At 42.7% G+C, this 19658-nt stretch overlaps 1 protein-coding gene across 1 annotated transcript in view; it reads left to right on the forward strand.

Moving 5' to 3' along the window:
- ADCY1 (adenylate cyclase 1) overlaps positions 1–19658 on the forward strand; it is a 187669-nt gene that overhangs the window by 123246 nt on the left and 44765 nt on the right. Inside the window, exons 6-7 of the mRNA XM_086741474.1 lie at positions 14303–14461; positions 15925–16066. Coding sequence (XP_086597600.1) covers positions 14303–14461; positions 15925–16066 — 301 coding nt within the window. The remainder of the gene's footprint in view (positions 1–14302; positions 14462–15924; positions 16067–19658) is intronic.

Here is a 19658-nt window from a genome sequence, read left to right on the forward strand (position 1 = left end):
CTGTCTCCCGGGGGCTCATATCAGGGATGTCACCGAGAGACTACCTAGCCTCATACGGCCCACAGACTATTATTCACTACTGGTGTTTCATGTGGGGGCCAGCGACACAGCCGGCAGCAGCCTGAGAAACATCAAAAGGGATTTCAGGACTCTGGGTTCAACAGTCAAAGACTCCGGGGCGCAGGTGGTATTCTCGTCAATCCTCCCGGCTGAAGGGCAGGGACCTGAAAGGGTCAGACGTATCTGGCAGATTAACTCGTGGCTCATGGAGTGGTGCTACAGCCAGGGTTTTGGGTATCTCGACCACGGGGCATGTTTCGAGAAGCCCAGGCTGCTACGGGCGGATGGCATGCACCTAACTGAGAGGGGGAAGAGTGTGCTTGGACAAAGACTTGCCAGACTCATCTGGAGGGCTTTAAACTAGTGTTGCTGGGGGAGGGGGAGCACAGTTCAGCCCACTGCTGTCAGCATGGTGTCAGTGCCAGCCCTGAGGGTCCAGAAGCTGAGGAAGGATCGCAAGTAAGTGCAAATGAACCTAAACTGCGATCCAATAGCACCCCTGTCGCTCCAGCCAGCAAGTCGGCTTTGTTGGGGGCCCAGCTGAAGTGTCTCTATACCAATGCACGCAGCATGGGGAATAAACAGGAAGAGCTGGAGATGCGTGCACACGAGCAGGGCTACGACCTCATTGGCATCACGGAGACGTGGTGGGATGACACATACGACTGGAGCGTCAACATGGAGGGGTATAGGCTTTTTAGAAAGGACAGGAAGGGGAGACGAGGAGGGGGTGCTGCTCTCTACCTCAGAAACGAGCTGGAGTGTGTGGAGCTCCGCCTGGGGATGGAGGAGGAGCTGACAGAGAGCTTATGGGTCAAGATTACAGGACGGGAACAGAAGGGGACATTAGGGTGGGGGTCTGTTACAGGCCGCCTGGCCAGGAAGACAGAGCAGACGAAGCGCTCTATAGGCAGATAGGAGCAGCCTCACGGTCACAGGCCCTGGTCCTCATGGGGGACTTCAACTACCCTGACATCTGTTGGAGAGACAACACAGCAGGGCACAGGCAGTCCAGGAGGTTCCTGGAATGCGTGGACAACAACTTCCTCCTGCAGGTGATAGAGGAGCCGACAAGGAGGGGTGCCATGCTCAACCTTGTGCTCACCAACAGGGAGGGACTGGTGGGGGATGTGAAACTAAAGGACAGCCTTGGCTGCAGCGACCACAACATGGTGGAGTTCAAGATCCACGGGGCAGCAAGGAAACTACATGGCAAGCTCTCTGCCCTAGACTTCAAGAGGACGGACTTGGGCGTCTTCAGGGATCTGATGGGCCAAGTGCCATGGGAGGTGGCCCAGGAGGGAAGAGGGGCCCAGGAAAGTTGATCTATATTCAAGGAGTACCTCCTCCAAGCTCAGCAGAGATGCATCCCAACGAAAAACAAGTCAGGCAAAAAGGCCAGGAGGCTGGTGTGGATGAGCAAGGAGCTCCTGGACCAACTGGAAGTTAAAAAGGAAGCCTATAGAGGGTGGAAACGGAGACAGGTAGCCTGGGAGGACTACCAAGAGGCTGTGCAAGTGGCCAGGGATCAGGTGAGGAAGGCCAAAGCCCTGACAGAATTGAATCTGGCCAGGGATATAAAATGCAACAAGAAGAGCTTCTATATGTATGTAGGGGACAAAAGAAAGTCGAAGGAAAATGTAGGCCCCCTCTGGAAGGGAACTGGTGTCCTGGTTACCCGGGACATGGAGAAGGCTGAGGTACTCAATGACTTTTTTGCCTCAGTCTTCACAAACAAGAGCTCTTGTCCCACCACCCAAGCTGTAGAAGGTGCAAGCAGGGACTGCGAGGATGAAGAACCGCCCACTGTACTGGAAGAGCAGGTTCGGGATCATCTGAGGAACCTAAACGTGCACAAGTCCATGGGACCTCATGAGATCCATGCACAGGTCCTGAGGGAACTGCCGGATGAAGTTGGCAAGCCACTGGCTATCGTATTTGAGAAGTCGTGGTGGTCTGGTGAGGTCCCTGATGACTGGAAGAGAGGGAACATAACCCCAATTTTTAAAAAGGGGAATAAGGAAGACCCGCGTAACTACAGGCCGGTCAGTCTCACCTCTGTGCCTGGCAAGGCCATGGAGCAGATTCTCCTGGAAACCATGCTAAGGCACATGGAGAACAAGGAGGTGGTTGGTGACAGCCAACATGGCTTCACCAAGGGCAGATCGTGCTTGACCAATTTGGTGGCCTTCTGTGACGGGGTGACGGCATCGGTGGACAAGGGACGAGCAACAGATATCATCTACCTGGACTTGTGCAAAGCTTTTGACACTGTCCCACATGACATTCTTCTCTCTAAACTGGAGAGACATGGGTTTGATGGATGGACCACTCGGTGGATAAGGAGTTGGCTGGATGGCCGCACTCAGAGAGTGGTGGTCAACGGTTCAATGTCCATGTGAAGACCGGTCACGAGTGGCGTGTCTCAGGGGTCCGTGTTGTGCCCGGCCCTGTTCAACATCTTTGTTGGCGACATGGACAGTGGGATAGAGTGCACCCTCAGCAAGTTTGCCGATGACACCAAGTTGTGTGGTGCCGTCGACACGCTGGAAGGGAGGGATGCCATCCAGAGGGACCTTGACAGGCTGGAGAGGTGGGCCCGTGCCAACCTCATGAAGTTCAACCAGGCCAAGTGCAAGGTCCTGCACCTGGGTCATGGAAATCCCAGGCACAAATACAGGCTGAGCGGAGAATGGATTGAGAGCAGCCCTGAGGAGAAGGACTTGGGAGTGCTGGTGGATGAGAAGCTTAGCATGAGCAGGCAATGCGCCCTTGCGGCCCAGAAGGCCAACCGCATCATGGGCTGCATCAAGAGAAGCATGGCCAGCAGGTCGAGGGAGGTGATTCTCCCCTTCTCCTCTGCCCTGGTGAGACCCCACCTGGAGTACTGTGTCCAGTTCTGGAGCCCCCAACACAAGAAGCACATGGACCAGTTGGAGAAGGTCCAAAGGAGGGCCACAAAGATGATCAGAGGGCTGGAGCAGGTCTTTTATGAGGACAGGCTGAGAGAGTTGGGGCTGTTCAGCCTGGAGAAGAGAAGGCTTCGGGGAGGCCTGATAGCGGTCTTCCAGTACCTCAAGGGGGCCTACAGGAAAGATGGGGAAAGGCTGTTTAGTAGGGCCTGTTGTGATAGGACAAGGAGTAATGGTTTTAAAATAGTGGGGGGTAGATTTAGATTGGAAATGAGGAAAAAATTTTTTACAATGTGAGTTATAGAACACTGGAACAGGTTGCCCAGAGAGGTGGTAGAAGCCCCATCCCTGGAAATATTCAAGGCCAGGCTGGATGAGGCTCTGAGCAACCTGATCTAGTTCGGGATGTCCCGGCTCTTTGCAGGGGGGTTGGACTAGATGACCTTTGAAGGTCCCTTCCAACCCTAACCCTTCTATGATTCTATGATTCTATGCTGGAAGTCATTTATAGTGACTTAGACCATGAGGATCCACCCAAAGCTCCAGATGAAGTCCAGTGCACACAGAAACTTCCACATGGTGGAAGTTTCTACGGAGTGTACCATCGTTATATGCCAATTCACTGGCAGTACTGAGTTGGAAAGATGGAGAGGGACCAACAATGGATGAATTGGCCAGTCAGCTGTGGCAATATGAAGAAACTCTTTCTACCTCCCTTGTCTCGGCTGTGGAGAAACTGTCTCAGGAGGTCCAGAAATTCAAAGAGGATAGGTCCTACTCCCCACCCATACAGACCAGTATTTCAGCTGTTAAGAGTAAACATTTCTCTGCTCAAGACAGACGGTACACGCAGCAAGGTACCCTGTGGTTTACCTTGCGTGACCAAGGAGTGTCGTAGTTCAGCCCCGATCGGGACAAGACTATGCAGTCTCTCTCTCACTCCCCCCACCCTCCGAGAGAATAGGGGGAGATAATATAAGAAAAATGGCTCGAGTTTTGAGATAAGGACAGGGAGAAAATCCTTAAAGTTACCGTCACGGGCAAAACAGACTCGACTTGGGGAAAACTATTTGTTTATTATTAAAATCAAAGCAGGATAATGAAAAAGAGAACAAGATAACTTCCCTCCCTCTTCCTGAGCTTAACATTATCTCTACCACCTTCCCCGCCTTGAGCAGCAAAGGGGGATTAGGGAAATGGGCTATGGTCAATTCATCGCATGTTGCTTTATGCGGCTCCTTCCTCCTCAGGGGAAGAACTCCTCACATTCCTCCCCTGCTCTGTTGTGGGGTCCCACCCGTACGCCACAGTCCTTCCTGAAACTGCTCTGGCGTGGGTCATCTCTTCCATGGAGTGCAGTCTCTCCAGAACAGCTGTCCCAGCGGGCCGTCCACGGGCCACAGCCTCCTTCAGGCATCCACCTCCCCCGATATGGGGTCCTTCATGGGCTCCAAGCGGATCTCTGCTCCTTCGTGGACTCCATAGACTGCAGGGGGACAACCTGCTCCACCATGGTCATCACCACAGGCTGCAAGGGAATCTTGGCCAGGAGCCGCGCTACTCCTCCCCCTCCTTCTGAACTGACCTTGGTATCTGCAGCCGTTCCTCTCACAAGAAAGGTTCTTCATAACAGGCAGGCAGACGCCTCTCAGAATCTCTTCACATCATCCAGCTCATCTCCTCTCCACTTCTTGCAGCTGGGCCGGACTGAGTCGGGCCCAGTCGGCCGCCTCGCGAGAGGCCAGAGGGTGAGGCCTGCAAGGCCCATGAGGCCTGCGCCTCCCCTTCTGTGCCTCTGCCCCCACTCAGCTTCTTCACATCTTCTTTTCTGTTTTTTTTTTCTATTTCCCCCTTCTTAAATACGTTATCGCAGAGGCGTTATCATGGGACATTCTGCTACCAATTAGCTCGGCCTTGGCCAGCAGCAGGTCTGCCCTAGGCCCGGACGAGTCCACTGCACAAAGGGGAGCAACTTCTAGCAGTTTCCTACAGAAGCTACCACCTTAGGCCCCCCCTCACTAAACAAAACCACAAGAAGGAGACAACATGAGAATGTGGGATGGGAAACCTACCTCAGACCTAGGACACGGGTAGGTGAGTTGCAGGGAAAAAACAATTGCAAATAGAAGTTCTCCCCAGAAAATTTCTGCTCCAGTCTCCAATGAACAGTTACCTAGACAGAATAGAAGGGCTGATCTTACCTCTGATCCTATGGAAGGGAATTCTAATTCTTATTCACAAGAAGATAGCAGCTAATACTATGAACAAGACTAGAGGGGCCCTGCCTCCAGCCCAGCAGAGGAGAGGGACAACAGAGTTTACTGGATTGTATGGATTAAATGGCCTGGCACATCAGACCCATGAGAGTATAAGGCTGTAGTAGACACTGGTGCACAGTGTACCCTAATGGCATCAAGCTATAAAGGGGCAGAACCCATTTGTATTTCTGGAGTGACAGGAGGATCCCAACAGCTGACTCTGTTGGAGGCTGAAGTGACTGTAACTGGGAATGAGTGGCAAAAGCACCCCATAGTGACTAGCCCAGAACCTCCATGCATTTTTGGTATAGATTACCCCAGGAGCGGGTATTTCAAAGACCCAAAAGGGCACTGGTGGGCTTTTGGTATAGCCACCATGGAGATGGAGGAAAATAAACAACTGTCCACCTTGCCCAAGTTCTCAAAGGACCCTTCCGTTGTGGGGTTGCTGAAGGTTGAGGAACAACAGGTACCAGTTGCTACCACCGCAGTGCATCGGTGGCAATATCTCACCAACCAAGACTCCCTGATCCCCATCCATAAGCTGATGCCAGGGAGTGATCAGCAAGACTCACTCACCCCTTAACAGTCCCATATGGCCAGTGTGAAAATCAAGTGGAGAATGGAGACGAACAGTGGACTGTCGTGGCCTGAATGACGTTACACCACCACAGAGTGCTGCCATGCCAGACATGCTAGAACTTCAATATGAACTGGAGTTAAAGGCAGTCAAGTGGTATGCCACCAATGATATCGCCAATGCATTCTTCTCCATCCCTTTGGCACCAGAATGCAGGCCACAGCTTGCTTTCTTGGAAGGACACCTAGTACACCTGGAATTGACTGGAAACAGCGGTGGAAACACAGCCCTACCATTTGCCATGGGCTGATCTAGACTGTACTGGAAAAGGGTGAAGCTCCATAACACCTGCAATACATTGATGACATCATCATATGGGGCAACGCAGCAGCAGCAGTGTTTGAAAAGGGGGAGAAAATAATCCAAATGCTTCTGAAAAGCAGAAATGTCATAAAACAAAGCAAACTCAAAGGGCCTGCACAAGAGATCCAGTTTTTAGGAGTAAAATGGCAAGATGGACGTCGTCACATTCCAATGCATGTAGTTAACAAAATAATAGCTATGGCTCCAACAATTAACAAAAAGGAAACACAAGCCTTCTTAGGTGTTGTGGGTTTCCAGAGAATGCATATTCCAAATTACAGTATGATTGTTCGCCCTCTCTATGAAGTGACCCAAAAGAAGAATGATTTTAAATGGGGCCCTGAGCAATGAAAAGCCTTTGAACAAATTAAACTGACACTGCACTGACTCATGGATAGTGGCAAACACTCTGTGGAGATGGTTAAAGCAATGGAAGCAGAGCAACTGGCAGCGTAGGGGCAAGCCCATCTGGGCTGCTGCATTGTGGCAAGATATTGCTGTCCGGCTAGAGAATCTGGTTATAAAAGTAGGTCATGCAGATGCCCACGAACCCAAGAGTCAGGCCACTGAAGAGCATAAAAAAAATGAGTTGGTAGGTCAGGCTGCTAAAATTGAAGTGACTCAAGTGGATCTGGATTGGCAAGATAAGGGTGAATTATTTTTAGCTCGGTGGGCCCATGACACTTCAGGCCACAAGGGAAGACATACAACATATAGATGGGCTCGTGATCGAGGGGTGGACTTAATGGTGGACGCTATTGCATAGGTTATCCATGAATGTGAAACATGCACTGCAATTAAGCAAGCCAAGCAGTTAAAGCCTCTTTGGTATGCAGGACAACAGTTGAAATATAAATATGGAGAGACCTGGCAGATTGATTACATCACACTCCCACAAACCCACCAAGGCAAGCACCATGTGCTTACCATGGTAGAGGCAACCACTGGATGGCTGGAAACATATCCTGTGCATTGTAAATTTATACGTGGAAGTTGTCATCTCTAGCGACAAGTTTGTCATGTTACCTGGGATAAATAAATAAAATCACTTAAACTGTGATTCAGCTGGTGGATCTGTGGAAAATATCTGTCTCAGAGATATGTACCACCAACATTTCCTTTTTCTAGGAAATGAAGGGATAGAAGCTTCTAGTTGTTGATGGATCTGTGATTTGACTGAGTTGAATGTTATAAAAAGTTCATATAAATGGATACTTTCAATTCTCTTCATATTCTGTGTAACTGTTATTTAAGTATTGTAGAATATGGTCCTGCATGTGAGTTGTCTGAGAATGTTGTTTCATTACACTTAGATTGAGATTTTCAGGGTAATTTCAAAACATTATAAAATACTTAAAATTGTCACAATTTCATCTGCCTTCTACAAAGTATTTTTTTCAAGGGCACAGTCAGATCAGAATCGTTATGGGAGATCTTTTTTTTTTTTTTCTTAAAAAAACGGCAAAACAGATAGTGTTATATTCTATTTCTATTCCAAAAGAATTTCTGCTGCTGATGAGCTCTGTGTTAGTGCCTTGGTAGTACAGACCAGGTGTTTTTTCTACTTCAATGTCACTTAAACTATAATGACAATATGTAAGTGGGAGTTAAGTGTTTGATACCACCGATGTAACTTTCATCAGGTAAGTTCTACCTGTCAGATTTTTGTTAGTAGTATAAAGTGGTCACATTCATTAGCGCCTCTAATGTGCCAGATGTTACTCTAATGTGGCAGATGTTGGCCACACCTCAGCTTTAAGTAGCGTGTTAGGCCAAGTACATTCTTCACCTTACTTAAATTGCTTGCCTTTGAAGGTTCCACTCTATTTACTATGGTATTTTACTTTCTAAATAGATATTTTTATTAGCTAATTGCCATGTAGAAAAGTTTTGCTCAGCTATCCAAGCTCTTCCGTGTCTCTCCCATAAATTGGCCAGAGTTCTGGTTTAAGTTATCATTATGGGGGCAATTTTATACATTCTTAATAATAGTTTGTCTTTCTTTTCAGAGCACTTCATCAACTGACATAAATTATATTAAACAATTCTTTATCTCAATCCAGAAACGTAACTTCTTAATAGATGAAATGTGATGAAATGACTGAGCTGTTTAAATGCACTTGATAATGCTATGGGGTGAGAAGTGAACTGTAATTTTTTCCTGTTGGAAATGACGAGGGAATCTGTGTGAGCAGGATATAAATACTAGATTTGGTATTGGGCCTGAATACTGGGGTTAACATTCATAAACTTGTCCAAAGTGTAATGGGATCTTGTAATCATTCTTGTTGTCACATAAACGGTACATTTTCATGGTACTCCTTCCCTTAACATCTTACTAAGATGCCATTTTACTACTCACTCAGAGGGAATTGCACAACTAGCTGCATCACTGGCTATGTCTACTTTAGCAGGTAGCATGGAGCAGTAGGAGCACGTCTGTAGATCACAGCAGGTGGTGCTGACTACTTCGGCTTAACCTATACGCTTTACTTTAGAATAGGTCTCATCTGCCCCACTGTATTGAATGTTCCTACTGCATGTGAAGTTTGAAGAGGTTTGAAGGGAAGTGTCCGTGAACCTTTGCTTTTTGAAATCTGGGCACTCCAGTAGGGTCCATCAGGAAATAGATCAACTTTTCTCTGTATCATATAAATGAGTTTATCCCACATACATGATTCCACCTAATATGGATGACTCCACCAGTCATCTGTGTAAGACATCACAGATGAAAGTTGGGCTTATTTTGCACCTGCACACTGTGTTGCTGTTTAGTTGTGTGGGACGTTGTGGAGGTTGGTCCTTTCCATGGGCTTAGTCGTTGACTGGCCAAAGGCACTAGGAAAGGGAGAGGAAGCCCAACTGAAACGTGAAGTTTTCCTATGTGATCTTTCATCTGAGGAAAAAGACAGAAGCACTAACTTTCCTGATGTCAACACTGTTGATACTTCTCCCCTGGTCCTCCAGAGGTCTGGGGCCTGGGAATGTTTGGACTGGTAGGAGTGAGTTGACTTTTAATTCAGGGAGAACCAGCAACTGCATTCTCAGCAGTGGAGAGAGCTGTCTACCATGAGCTGACTTCACCACTATTGGTGAAAGCTTAGTCAGCTTGCACTTCTCTCAAAGTGAGCCTCTTGACTGCTGAAGCCATCAGACCTTTACAGACCAGGCTCTGCTCTAGCTCTCTGCTGGCGTGCTCCAGGTAAGTAATGTACTGGGAAAGCATGCAACTCTGGTCAATATTAAAAAAAAAAAAAAACAAAAAAACCTGACTTGGAGAAACAGCTGCTGAAATTGGATAGCAAAGTTTTTCAAACAATGAAACTTAATTACCTGGGAGAACTAACATGGCCCCTGCCTTGTGAGAAGACAAATTGGAGAGAGGGCAAGGGAGCCGAGCGTACGGGTGTTACTTAATACTCTAGGTCATGGCCTGGAGCCTCTCCTCCCATGGCCTGCTGGGCTGACAGAGCAGTTCATAGAAAGATGCTTTGTCATTAACATTAAAGAACTAACTGGAACTGACACAGAAATATTTAGGGGAGATGTGCAAAATTAAAGGGCACCTTTATCTTAGAACCGTGCATATATAAAAAGCAAATGTATGTAACTGTACCAAGAATCTTGCTATGCAGATATTTTTAGACCTAAAGAAAAGCTCTAAATAACTTATAAGAAATGACATGCAGAGGTTTTGGTTTTTTTTCACCTTCAAATGCAGCACAGGTCTGGAGCTGTTCTGCAGATGATATAAATGACTCTGATGGTTTGTGGCAGCACATGAAATATTTGTAGCTAAGGAGAGAAATAAAATTTGAAGGCTTGGTAGGATACTTGAGCTGTCAGGGCAGATGGTTATCTTATTAGTCACTTAGACTCTGCACACTTCTACTTTAAAAAGAAAATGTTTTTTGATTTCCATTTGTTTCTCGGCCTACTTTTGTGTTAACATTTAGAAAACTTTTGAGTATATTATATCTGAACCTAGGAGAGAATAAGTTACAATGAATAATTTATTTGAGAAACTTCTTTTCTTTTTCCCGTTCATGGCTTGTTTGTGAAGTGCTGATATTTTTTCAGAAATATATTTATAGTTTAAAATGCATCATTGGAAACTTTTCTGATATATTAGTGCAGAAATGTTGATGTTGCTTCAGAATATGATTGTGATATTGCTCTGATTTTATATTGGAAACCTATTCTTTATATATTAATTAACATTCCTCATTTTTGGTAGTTCAGTGGAGTATATTCATGGAAATTAACTACATAAAGGGCACACAGATCTTCAAGGTAGAGTTAAAAAAATTAATGAACTGTTAATGAGCTTTTTTTTTTTCTTACTCAAATTTAATAATGGTGAAAGCACCCCTGAAACACACTTCAGTTTCTGGGGAAAATGTATAAATGTGTTCTCGATATATAGTTGTTTGGTTTTTTTTAACTAAATGACTCCTGGAAATCTCTTGTTCAAAACATAAAGTGTTTTTAGATTCTGCTTTATGGTTCATTGATACATTATAAAGTTCAGCTTATTTCACAAGGAGTATGATCAGCCATGTTGTATTTCTCCGCTCATTTCATTTACTTTTGGTTATGCCATTCAAATTTCTAAAAGCAGAATGAAATTCCCCCCTCCCCTCTCAAGCCAGTTAGGACAAAGCAAGGTCAGAGGTCTGGAGTGATATTTATCAACATCTGACTTTCACTGTCTTTCCACTTACATTTAGCCAGAGCTTTTATATATTCTTGTTTTCATTGGGAAAACAAAACAAAACAACAAAAGCCACATTCATTTGTGAACAGAGAAACTCACACACGTGCAGGGTCACTAATGAAGATAATTACGTAGGTACTTAGTTATGCAGGAGAACATAGACAAGCAAACGACATGTAATCCTGAAAGGCTTTGGCTTGCATGATGTGATCTTGGTGTAAGGTGAGTCTGTTAATGGCTCAATGCACAGGCACAGGTGAAGATACAAAGGTTATCATTAAGTGGCTTGTATTATTAGCTCCTTTCATTTCCTCAAGGCTTTGTCAAGCAGATAGTGCGCACAGCAAGTCCTGTAACACTCAGTCCTTTTAGGACTCCCTGGAGTAATTTCTGAGGCTTAACTGGGAACAGATACTGAATAAAGGAAAACTGATTTGCAGTGAGTAGATATAGGACAAGGAAATATTTAATTTTTCAGAAAGCTGCACAGAAGCCTTTCTGTGCTGTTGCATAAGTTATGACTGAATAATGTGGTATGCCTAGATTCCCTACGGGAACAAAAGAGATCTCCATGTTACTCACATTAGTGACAGCAGACACGTTATATCCATCAGCACTTCATGGCTGCAGAGTTCCTTACTTAAATTGAGGCCAGGTATCTTTCTGCTGCTCACCCCACATCTTGACCTATGCTGCCCTTTCTGTTAATTGTATTTAAACAAGTACAATTATACAAGAGACAAATACAGTGACTACTGAAATAGTTGAAAAGTCCTCCTAAAGACCTCTCTGCCAAATACAGTGTAGCTGGATGATACTTTAAAAAAAATATTATATTGAATGAAGATCAAGGGAAATTTATAGCTACAGCCTTAGTTTAAGGTCTTCTATTAAATGCATTGGAAAATTTAAATTTAAAAACCTAATGAAAATCAAGTCTTACACTGATTATTTTCATTTATTCACTGATATTTTATCTTTTTGGACTGCAGCTTAACTGTGGAATGCCAGGTGTCTCTGTAACTGAAAAAGCTGCAAAGATTTATGCACGGTGTTATCTCTGCATGTAATGTGTAAGACCATTAGCTTCAAGGCTCCTTTTCAGTGTTCACAAGTCAGTGTGGGGTGTGAGCTATAGCATGTCCTGCATTTGCAGAAATGAAGAATCCTTCCTTAATGTGGCACCAAAACTAAAAATACTTTTAATAATGACTTTACCAATAAATTTCTCCTTTCCCAGCTACACAACTAAAATCTCTGAAGGGTAGATTTTATTTACAGGTGCAAGTCCATAGTTACAGATGGTTTCTATGCCACTCTTGCAGGAACTTTGGAACGATACTAGTGTTTATAAGCACTTTTAATCCACTGTTCTTGCACTGATTTATTGGTTTAATAATTTTCTTTGTCCTCTACTCCTGTAACTGGGTAATTGGTATATGGTATATGTTAGGTTAAAATTAAGCCTAATAAGATAGTTTCAAAAATCTTATTTTGATTCCAACAGTCACGTTGTGGTCCCTTGTCATCCTTGCTGAAGTAAACATGCATTGGGAAAAAGGAACATTTATGACAAAAAAAACCCTGAATATATGTGAGATGGAAGATAAACAGGAAAGTGCAGGAGTTAAGCTGGCTGACTCTGAGTTATCTGAGTTACAGCCAGAAAGTTCTTTGTTTATTTCCTGGTGAAATATCTAAATTTCTGTAGAACCATGACAGCAAGTACTGTGAAAGTGGCAAATAAAATATAAAAGTTATAGTCTTAGGGAATTTTTGTGACAAAGCCATTTGCTAGAGATACTTTATTGTCTTTTTTTTTATTAAATGTAACGAAACACAACCTTTTCTGGGTTTCCTTGAAACCTGCAAAATTAAATTTTAATCTACTAAGTCAGGAAATTTAGAAATTGTCCTGATTTTGACAGGAATGGAGTTAATTTTCCTCTCAGTAGCCGGTGTGTTTTGGATTTCTTATGTGAAGAGTGTTGATAAAAACACCCTGACGATATGAGTTGTTGTGAATGAAACCAAGGACACTGTCCTGCTTTCCAAGTCTCGCTAATGTGCAGATGCAGGAAGCTGGGAGAAAGACAGACAGAATAAATGACCCAAACTGGCCAAAGAGAGTATTCCATGTCATAAATGTCATGCTCAGTATATAAGCGGGGGTTGGCCAGCGCGGGTGTCTACCATCCTGGTATCCATCTTTTTTCTCTCTCGTTTACTGGCATCGTTCCCTCTACCTTGCTGGCCCCCTTTTTCACTCCTTCGCTTGCTACTGGGTTTCGTTTCCATGATCGCTGCTCAGGACAGGCTATACTGGTCATTGGGACATGGGGTGGTGAGAAAACGTACATTGTTCATTTTGTATATTTCAATATCCTTATATTCTGTTATTATTGTAGTTTTCCTTTGTTATTTTAGTAAACTGTCTTCATCTTAACCCACAATTTTTCCTTTCTTCCCAGTTCTCTCCCCCATTCATGCTGGGGACAGGGAGGGTGAGCAAGAAACTGTGTGGTGACTCAGGCTAAACCATCACAGAAATACTGAGATTTTGGTTCAACAGTAATTAAAATATGGCCAAGAAAATTATTCCTTTGTAATTACAATTGAGGCTTTTGTGTGAGGGATTGCAGTGGTGGTCCGTGTAGGGCCACTGTGGGAAATTACAAGCTGCACACAGCTGCAAGAAGGCGACCTTGGAGAGGGGAGCTGGGAGGGTTGTCATCTCAGAGAGGGGAACTAGGAGGGCTGTTATTGAGCAGTATGTTGCTGCTATCCGGGAACCGCTGTTAGCCAGCAGGGCACGTACTTGGCAGGCCTTGCTGCATGCGCTGGCCACGCGTGCATCAACACCTGGTCAGTACTCTTCCACTGAATCTGCTGAGGGTGTAAACAGAGGCGGCTCAGCGCAGAGGGAGAGAGAAAGGACCCAGAGCACACTCTGCGAACAACAGGGGATGCCCTGAAGGTGCTGCACCTACCTCCCTTCTCTGCTATGATCCTGCTGATAATCGTCCTCCTGCTCGGTGGTGTCTCCCGCATAGTCATGTTGGTAAGACTCTCACAAAGGGAAAACAATACACTGGTAACTGCTTATGCTAGGCACTGTAACTGCTTATGCTAGTAACTGCTTATGCAAGGCTATAATAGAGCAATAAATACTGTTGTGCTTTTAAATATCATATGTTTGGTGAACTTGGTGCATAGGAATCCTACGAACCGGTTACAGTTTTGAAACCAGTGAAGGAAAAGAACAGTACATGAATATATAATCTGAGATTTTTAAAAGATTCTGTCTATTCAGTCATGTATGTATATGTTAACTTTGGGGGAAGGAAAGAAAAAGAAAATTAAGAGCGATGTCATTGTTTAAAGACTAATACTCTGCTGTTGTCTATTCCAGATCTGTTGCAGAAGCCACAGAGGTTGATCTCAACATGAGAGTTGGATTGCATACAGGCAGGGTGCTTTGTGGGGTTCTGGGTCTCCGAAAATGGCAATATGATGTCTGGTCAAATGATGTGACTTTAGCTAATGTAATGGAAGCTGGAGGACTCCCTGGGTAAGTCTGAGAAAGAACCATAGAAAAAGAAACAGAAATTTGTATGGGTGATTAATTTATTTCCTTCTTTGAGGCATTTGCAATGGAATTGCTACTGATAAGAGGGGTTGTGTTCAGTAAGAGCAATCAGCGTATTATGTGATTTATCCTGTTGAATTCTCTGAATGATCTTGATATTTACATTAGTAATATATTGGGTTAGAAGTAAAGCATTTCCATGCGAAATCCCTATTAGAAGCTGCCAAATACAAAGAGTAGGAATGAGGCAATGCAGGAATGTAGGAATGCTAGACTTTCCTCATTTCATATTATAAAAGTAAAATTCTCTAGTTATTCCAGGAAATTTTTACCCTTGAACCTCTACACATGTGGGAGATGTGTGCCCTACACCTTTTACATGGGAAGATTTCCAACATTGGTAGTATACTATAGAAAATAATACCTTTTTATGCACTCAAATATTGATGGTTTGTGTGCAAATGAGATGGTAGCACATAAACCTGCAACCAACCCATGGGACACATCCTGGAATTTGACAACCTCCTTGCACAACCCTGGACCCAATTTAAATGCACACAGCGCACTTTCACAAACATGCATGGGTGTGCCTCTGTGTGCAACTCACATTTGGACTGGGCCTTTCCATCCTCTGTTGGATTTTTACAAGATCATGATTTGCTGAACAGGAGGACAATGGAACCTCTTAATTTTTGTGGTTAAGATGAGTGAATTATTGTTTGTTACCTATGTATCCCGTAGACAATTTTGGGAGTGTATTTTGTATGTTCCTTACCTTAAGGCTTTCCAGACAAAAAAATAAATCTGAACATACGTTTAATAGAGGAAAGCAGTAATAGCTTTTCAGATATCTTCTTTGGAGACATTTCAACTATAAGGAATCTTTTGAGAGAAAGTGTGATGACAGTTTTCAGGATAAGAAAACTCACGATTAGTGTCAAACAGGGCTATGCTGCCAAAATAAAGTGAATTAGAAATCTACCTACAAAACAGAGTGAGTAAATGAATCAAGTCAGAGAGGTGAAGAAGAACAGAAAAAGAAGTTTCTTCTTTATGCATGGGAGAGATTCAGAGTGTGAAGTCATGAGTTTCAAACAGCAGGATATTTTTCCAAGCAGGCAGTGAGGTAAGCACTTAAGAAAGCCACACAATGTGGAAGATGATGTGCAGACTTTCACTTTCTACAAGCCAACAAATATGCAAGTGTTTGGGCAGTCAACAGTTATCTTTCTGTTCATTCTGCTCAAGTTTAGAAAATGCATGTAATAGAGGTATTTCTTATGTTGTATTTGTCTGAAAAGACAAAACAAATATTTTACATAAAAAATTGAGTTCTGCACATAATTTAATCTCTTTATGATCTTCTGCACAGGAGTGTATTTCAGTAGCAGCTAGTTCATAGTGTATCTTTACTTTAAATAACAGTGTCCAATTTTTCTCTCCAGGAAAGTTCACATTACAAAGACCACCTTAGAGTGCCTAAATGGGGACTATGAGGTAGAACCAGGATATGGTCATGAAAGGAATAGTTTCTTGAAGAAGCATAATATTGAAACATATTTTATTGTGCCATCCCATCGTAGGAAGGTAAGCTCCACAAATTCTACCTTATTCCATAAAATGTTTTTGTACTTTGACAACTGTTCTGTGATATTCTGAAAGCAGAGGCAATGCTGGTATTTCTTATTTCTAAAAGCTCTTCAAACACACTTGAAATTAGATCTTTTGATTTTGACTGAGGCAGGAATGCTAAAAAAGCTAACCTTGAACATTACATAGAGAAGATAATATATTTACTTCTGAAGTTTAAAAATAAAACATTTTTCCCTTTACCAAAAATAAAACTGTTGTTTTATTCAGATTCTGTAATAATTTCATCAGAAGTTAAATGTTATGTTACTCCAAAAACTTAATTCACTCTTCCCTTCCTCCTCCCTTCAAAAGGATGTTTCAGAATATTGATGCTTACCGCTTAGTTATTTTTCTTCTAGTTTTCTTTACTCTTTCATTCCCATATTCCCAGGCCATTTTCCTCATGCTTTCCTAACCCTTTCTACAACCACTTCTGATACTGGTGGCTTCTTTATTGGGCCTGGAGGATTTCTCAATGAATAGACACAGAAAAAGAAGTATTTACAGACATGTCGTGCTCACAGCAGAAAAGTTAGTGAAATGAGTTCAGCAGTGATTGAACTAAAATCCCCTGGAAGTACGGAAAAGCTGCCGTGTTGCCAAGCTGTACAACACAAGCCCTTTTATTCAGGTCAGAGGAAGAGGCTGCAGTCACCAATCCTGCTTTCATATGTATGTACCACTGTACCACAGGTTAGGTATTTATGCTGAAGCATAATTCTAAGATAATTGCAACAAATAATATATTCTATGTCCAAAACATGCATGTTTTTTTCCCCTGCTATGTTCAGCTACTCATGACAAATACAATGTTTTCCTTGCTTGCTCTGCTACCTCAGACTCCCACAATGATTTTGGTCACCCCTTTCTTAGCTGCCCTTCCCTCAAAATTTTCTTAAGCTCCCCTCGCCCTTCAGCTTCTTCCTTTTGTCAGACCCCTGGAGATGTACTGGGGAAAGAGGAGTAAGTCAGCAGTGCTGTTGAGGGACAATAATGTTTCTGCTCTTTTCTTCTTTTTGGTGGAGAACAGAAAATGGAAAGTGTGGAAAGAATAAGGTAAGAGAAGATTTTAGCTCATCTGAACAGGAACTTCATTTCTTAAGTGTTGCTCAGGATTTAGCCACTCCTGATGGAGATGGATGTGACTCCTCATCCTAACCACAATTTCAGGGTAAGGAGAACAGAGACCCAACAATGCGATGATAATATCTTGAGTCTCAGCATGCAGTGAAGGTGTTGACAGTGGTTTTCCAATAGGTTCATTTGTAGTCACACATTTCTTCCTCAACTAATTACTGAGTTTAGGGCAGCCTTTTGTTGTCCTACAAAATGTTTTGTAACTTCAGTAGAAGTCTTGAAAGTCCATAATAATGATTTAAACACATTCAGTTTCTTCCAACCCTTTCCACATCAAGTGAGGCTTATCTTAGAAGTTATCTGCCATAACATGTTTACAGGCCAAGAGGAACTTTATTGCTCTTTATGTCAGCCAGACAACTCGGGCTACAGACTTTTGCACCCTTATCTGCTGACACTCTGCCCAAATTTGTTTTGGGATTCAGGGATTTGACCTTTAGAGGGAAAGTTATAATATCCAGTTCTGAAAGTAAGTATGAGACCAACACAGATGAGATTTTAAAGTGGGTCAAAGCTCCCTGCTTGAGAGTGTTAGCCAATGGGTGTTTGACAAAAATGTAACCAAGGGAAAACAGATCATCTTGAATTCCATGCCTGCAGTTAGTTTCTTGATCTGAATTTGATGGCTCAAGGAGCTTTTATGGAAATGCTGGGAATCCGGTCACCAGGGGAATTTGATTCTGAGAGTGAAAACTCCTGTTGTTTTATCCCAGAAAGACTGCTGCAAGGGTCTTTTTATACACTTCCTCTAAACCATCTTCTTATTAGAGAGATGAAGTGTTCTCATCAGCTGTGAAAATCATGCAACCTCATGTTTTGTTCTTCTGGTGGTATATATTATTAGATTCATTTTTGGGAAGTATGAAAGAAAACAGGAAAATCAGTGGGCTAGATTCTATTTTGGCAGTCAGTGAGAGATTTTTGTGGTGGCTTTCTTGAAACCAGATTTAGTTTCTAAATTAATCAATCCCAATAAAAAAGAAAACATAAGGGAGGATTTCATTAAGGTAGATGTGTTGCTTATTGCTGCTAGATTTGTTTGTCTTTGTTTTCTGCCATTTTAACTCCTACAGCATTATGTATAATTTCATTTCCTATGCTATTATGTATCAGGTTTCATTTCATATTGAGAGGGGAAATAACTGAATTTCAGGAAATTGTAGATAGGTTAGTGCATAGAGACAAGTAGAAAGAAAAGGGGATAAATATGGCTATTACATACAGAAACTGTGTTGTGTCAACTCTGCTGCATAAACCAGTGGTTGAGGAACAGAAGCCTGACATTCACATATTGAAGTAAACCAGATCAATGCATGTTTAATGTGCAAGGATGAGACCCTACTACTGTGTGAGCACACACTTCTTTGTCTTTACAAGATTGCTGAGAAACTACTGGTGACTGCTGAGTAATGACTGATAGGTTTGTCATCAGGTACATTAACAAAATGCCATATTACCCATGGGTAAGATGGGTGTCACTGATGAAGTGGCAGATGCTGCAGTACAGCTTGGCTAACGAGATTTGCTCTCTGGCACGGATCAATGGCGTGTCAGCCAAACTGGCAAAAAGAAACACTTCCTGAATTTTACTGGTATTGACTGGCTTCTCCACTGGAGTTTCTTTAGGTGAATTCAGGTATCTGCTGGTTTAATATTGTGTTCCTTCCTCTGGATCCTCAGTAGCTGAAATGCAGAAACAATTTTTATTCTGTATGCATCATTTCTGACATTAATATGGACTGACTTCAAGAGGTAAGGTGCAAAGAGGAATGACAGCCAATATTATGAGCAACAGATGGCCAAGAATCTGTGGAATTTGAAAGGTAAATAGGCCCACTTAGGTTTTATTTATTTATTTAGAAGACACATGCCCCACATTCTTCCATATTTGGTCTCACAGGAAGATCTTTCTTTCGCCCCAAGGCTGAGAATAACAGTATAAGACATTACATTCATGTACCAATCACATTGTAAATTTGAACAAATTATGAAGTATTCCAAATTTTTAAATCTTTTATTGAATCAGCTGACAAGTATAATTTTGTAGTCTGATCTGATTGCTAGTTTGGTGTATAAGCTAATATGTGTGAGAGCACTTCTAAGGGGCCACTGAGGGAATACTTTTATTTTTGTTTTGCTACGGTTTTTATTTTGGTAGAGATTATGTTAGCCTATTATTATTATTATTATTATTATTATTAAGCAATGATTATGAATGTTTGACTGGATAACATTCGGCTTCTACACAGACATAAATAATTAATCTGATTTCCAAAGGCACAGAGAATTTTTTTTTATTAAATTAAACTTTCTTTTTAACTTATAGTTAAAAATTTATGCAAATATGCTTTTAAAGTTTCTAGTTCTGAAAAAGCTGGCACATTTCTTTTAAGTAAAATGTAATTGAGTC

The sequence above is a fragment of the Chlamydotis macqueenii genome, chromosome 2 (assembly GCF_036417535.1).
Source record: "Chlamydotis macqueenii isolate bChlMac1 chromosome 2, bChlMac1.mat, whole genome shotgun sequence".
NCBI lineage: Eukaryota > Metazoa > Chordata > Aves > Otidiformes > Otididae > Chlamydotis > Chlamydotis macqueenii.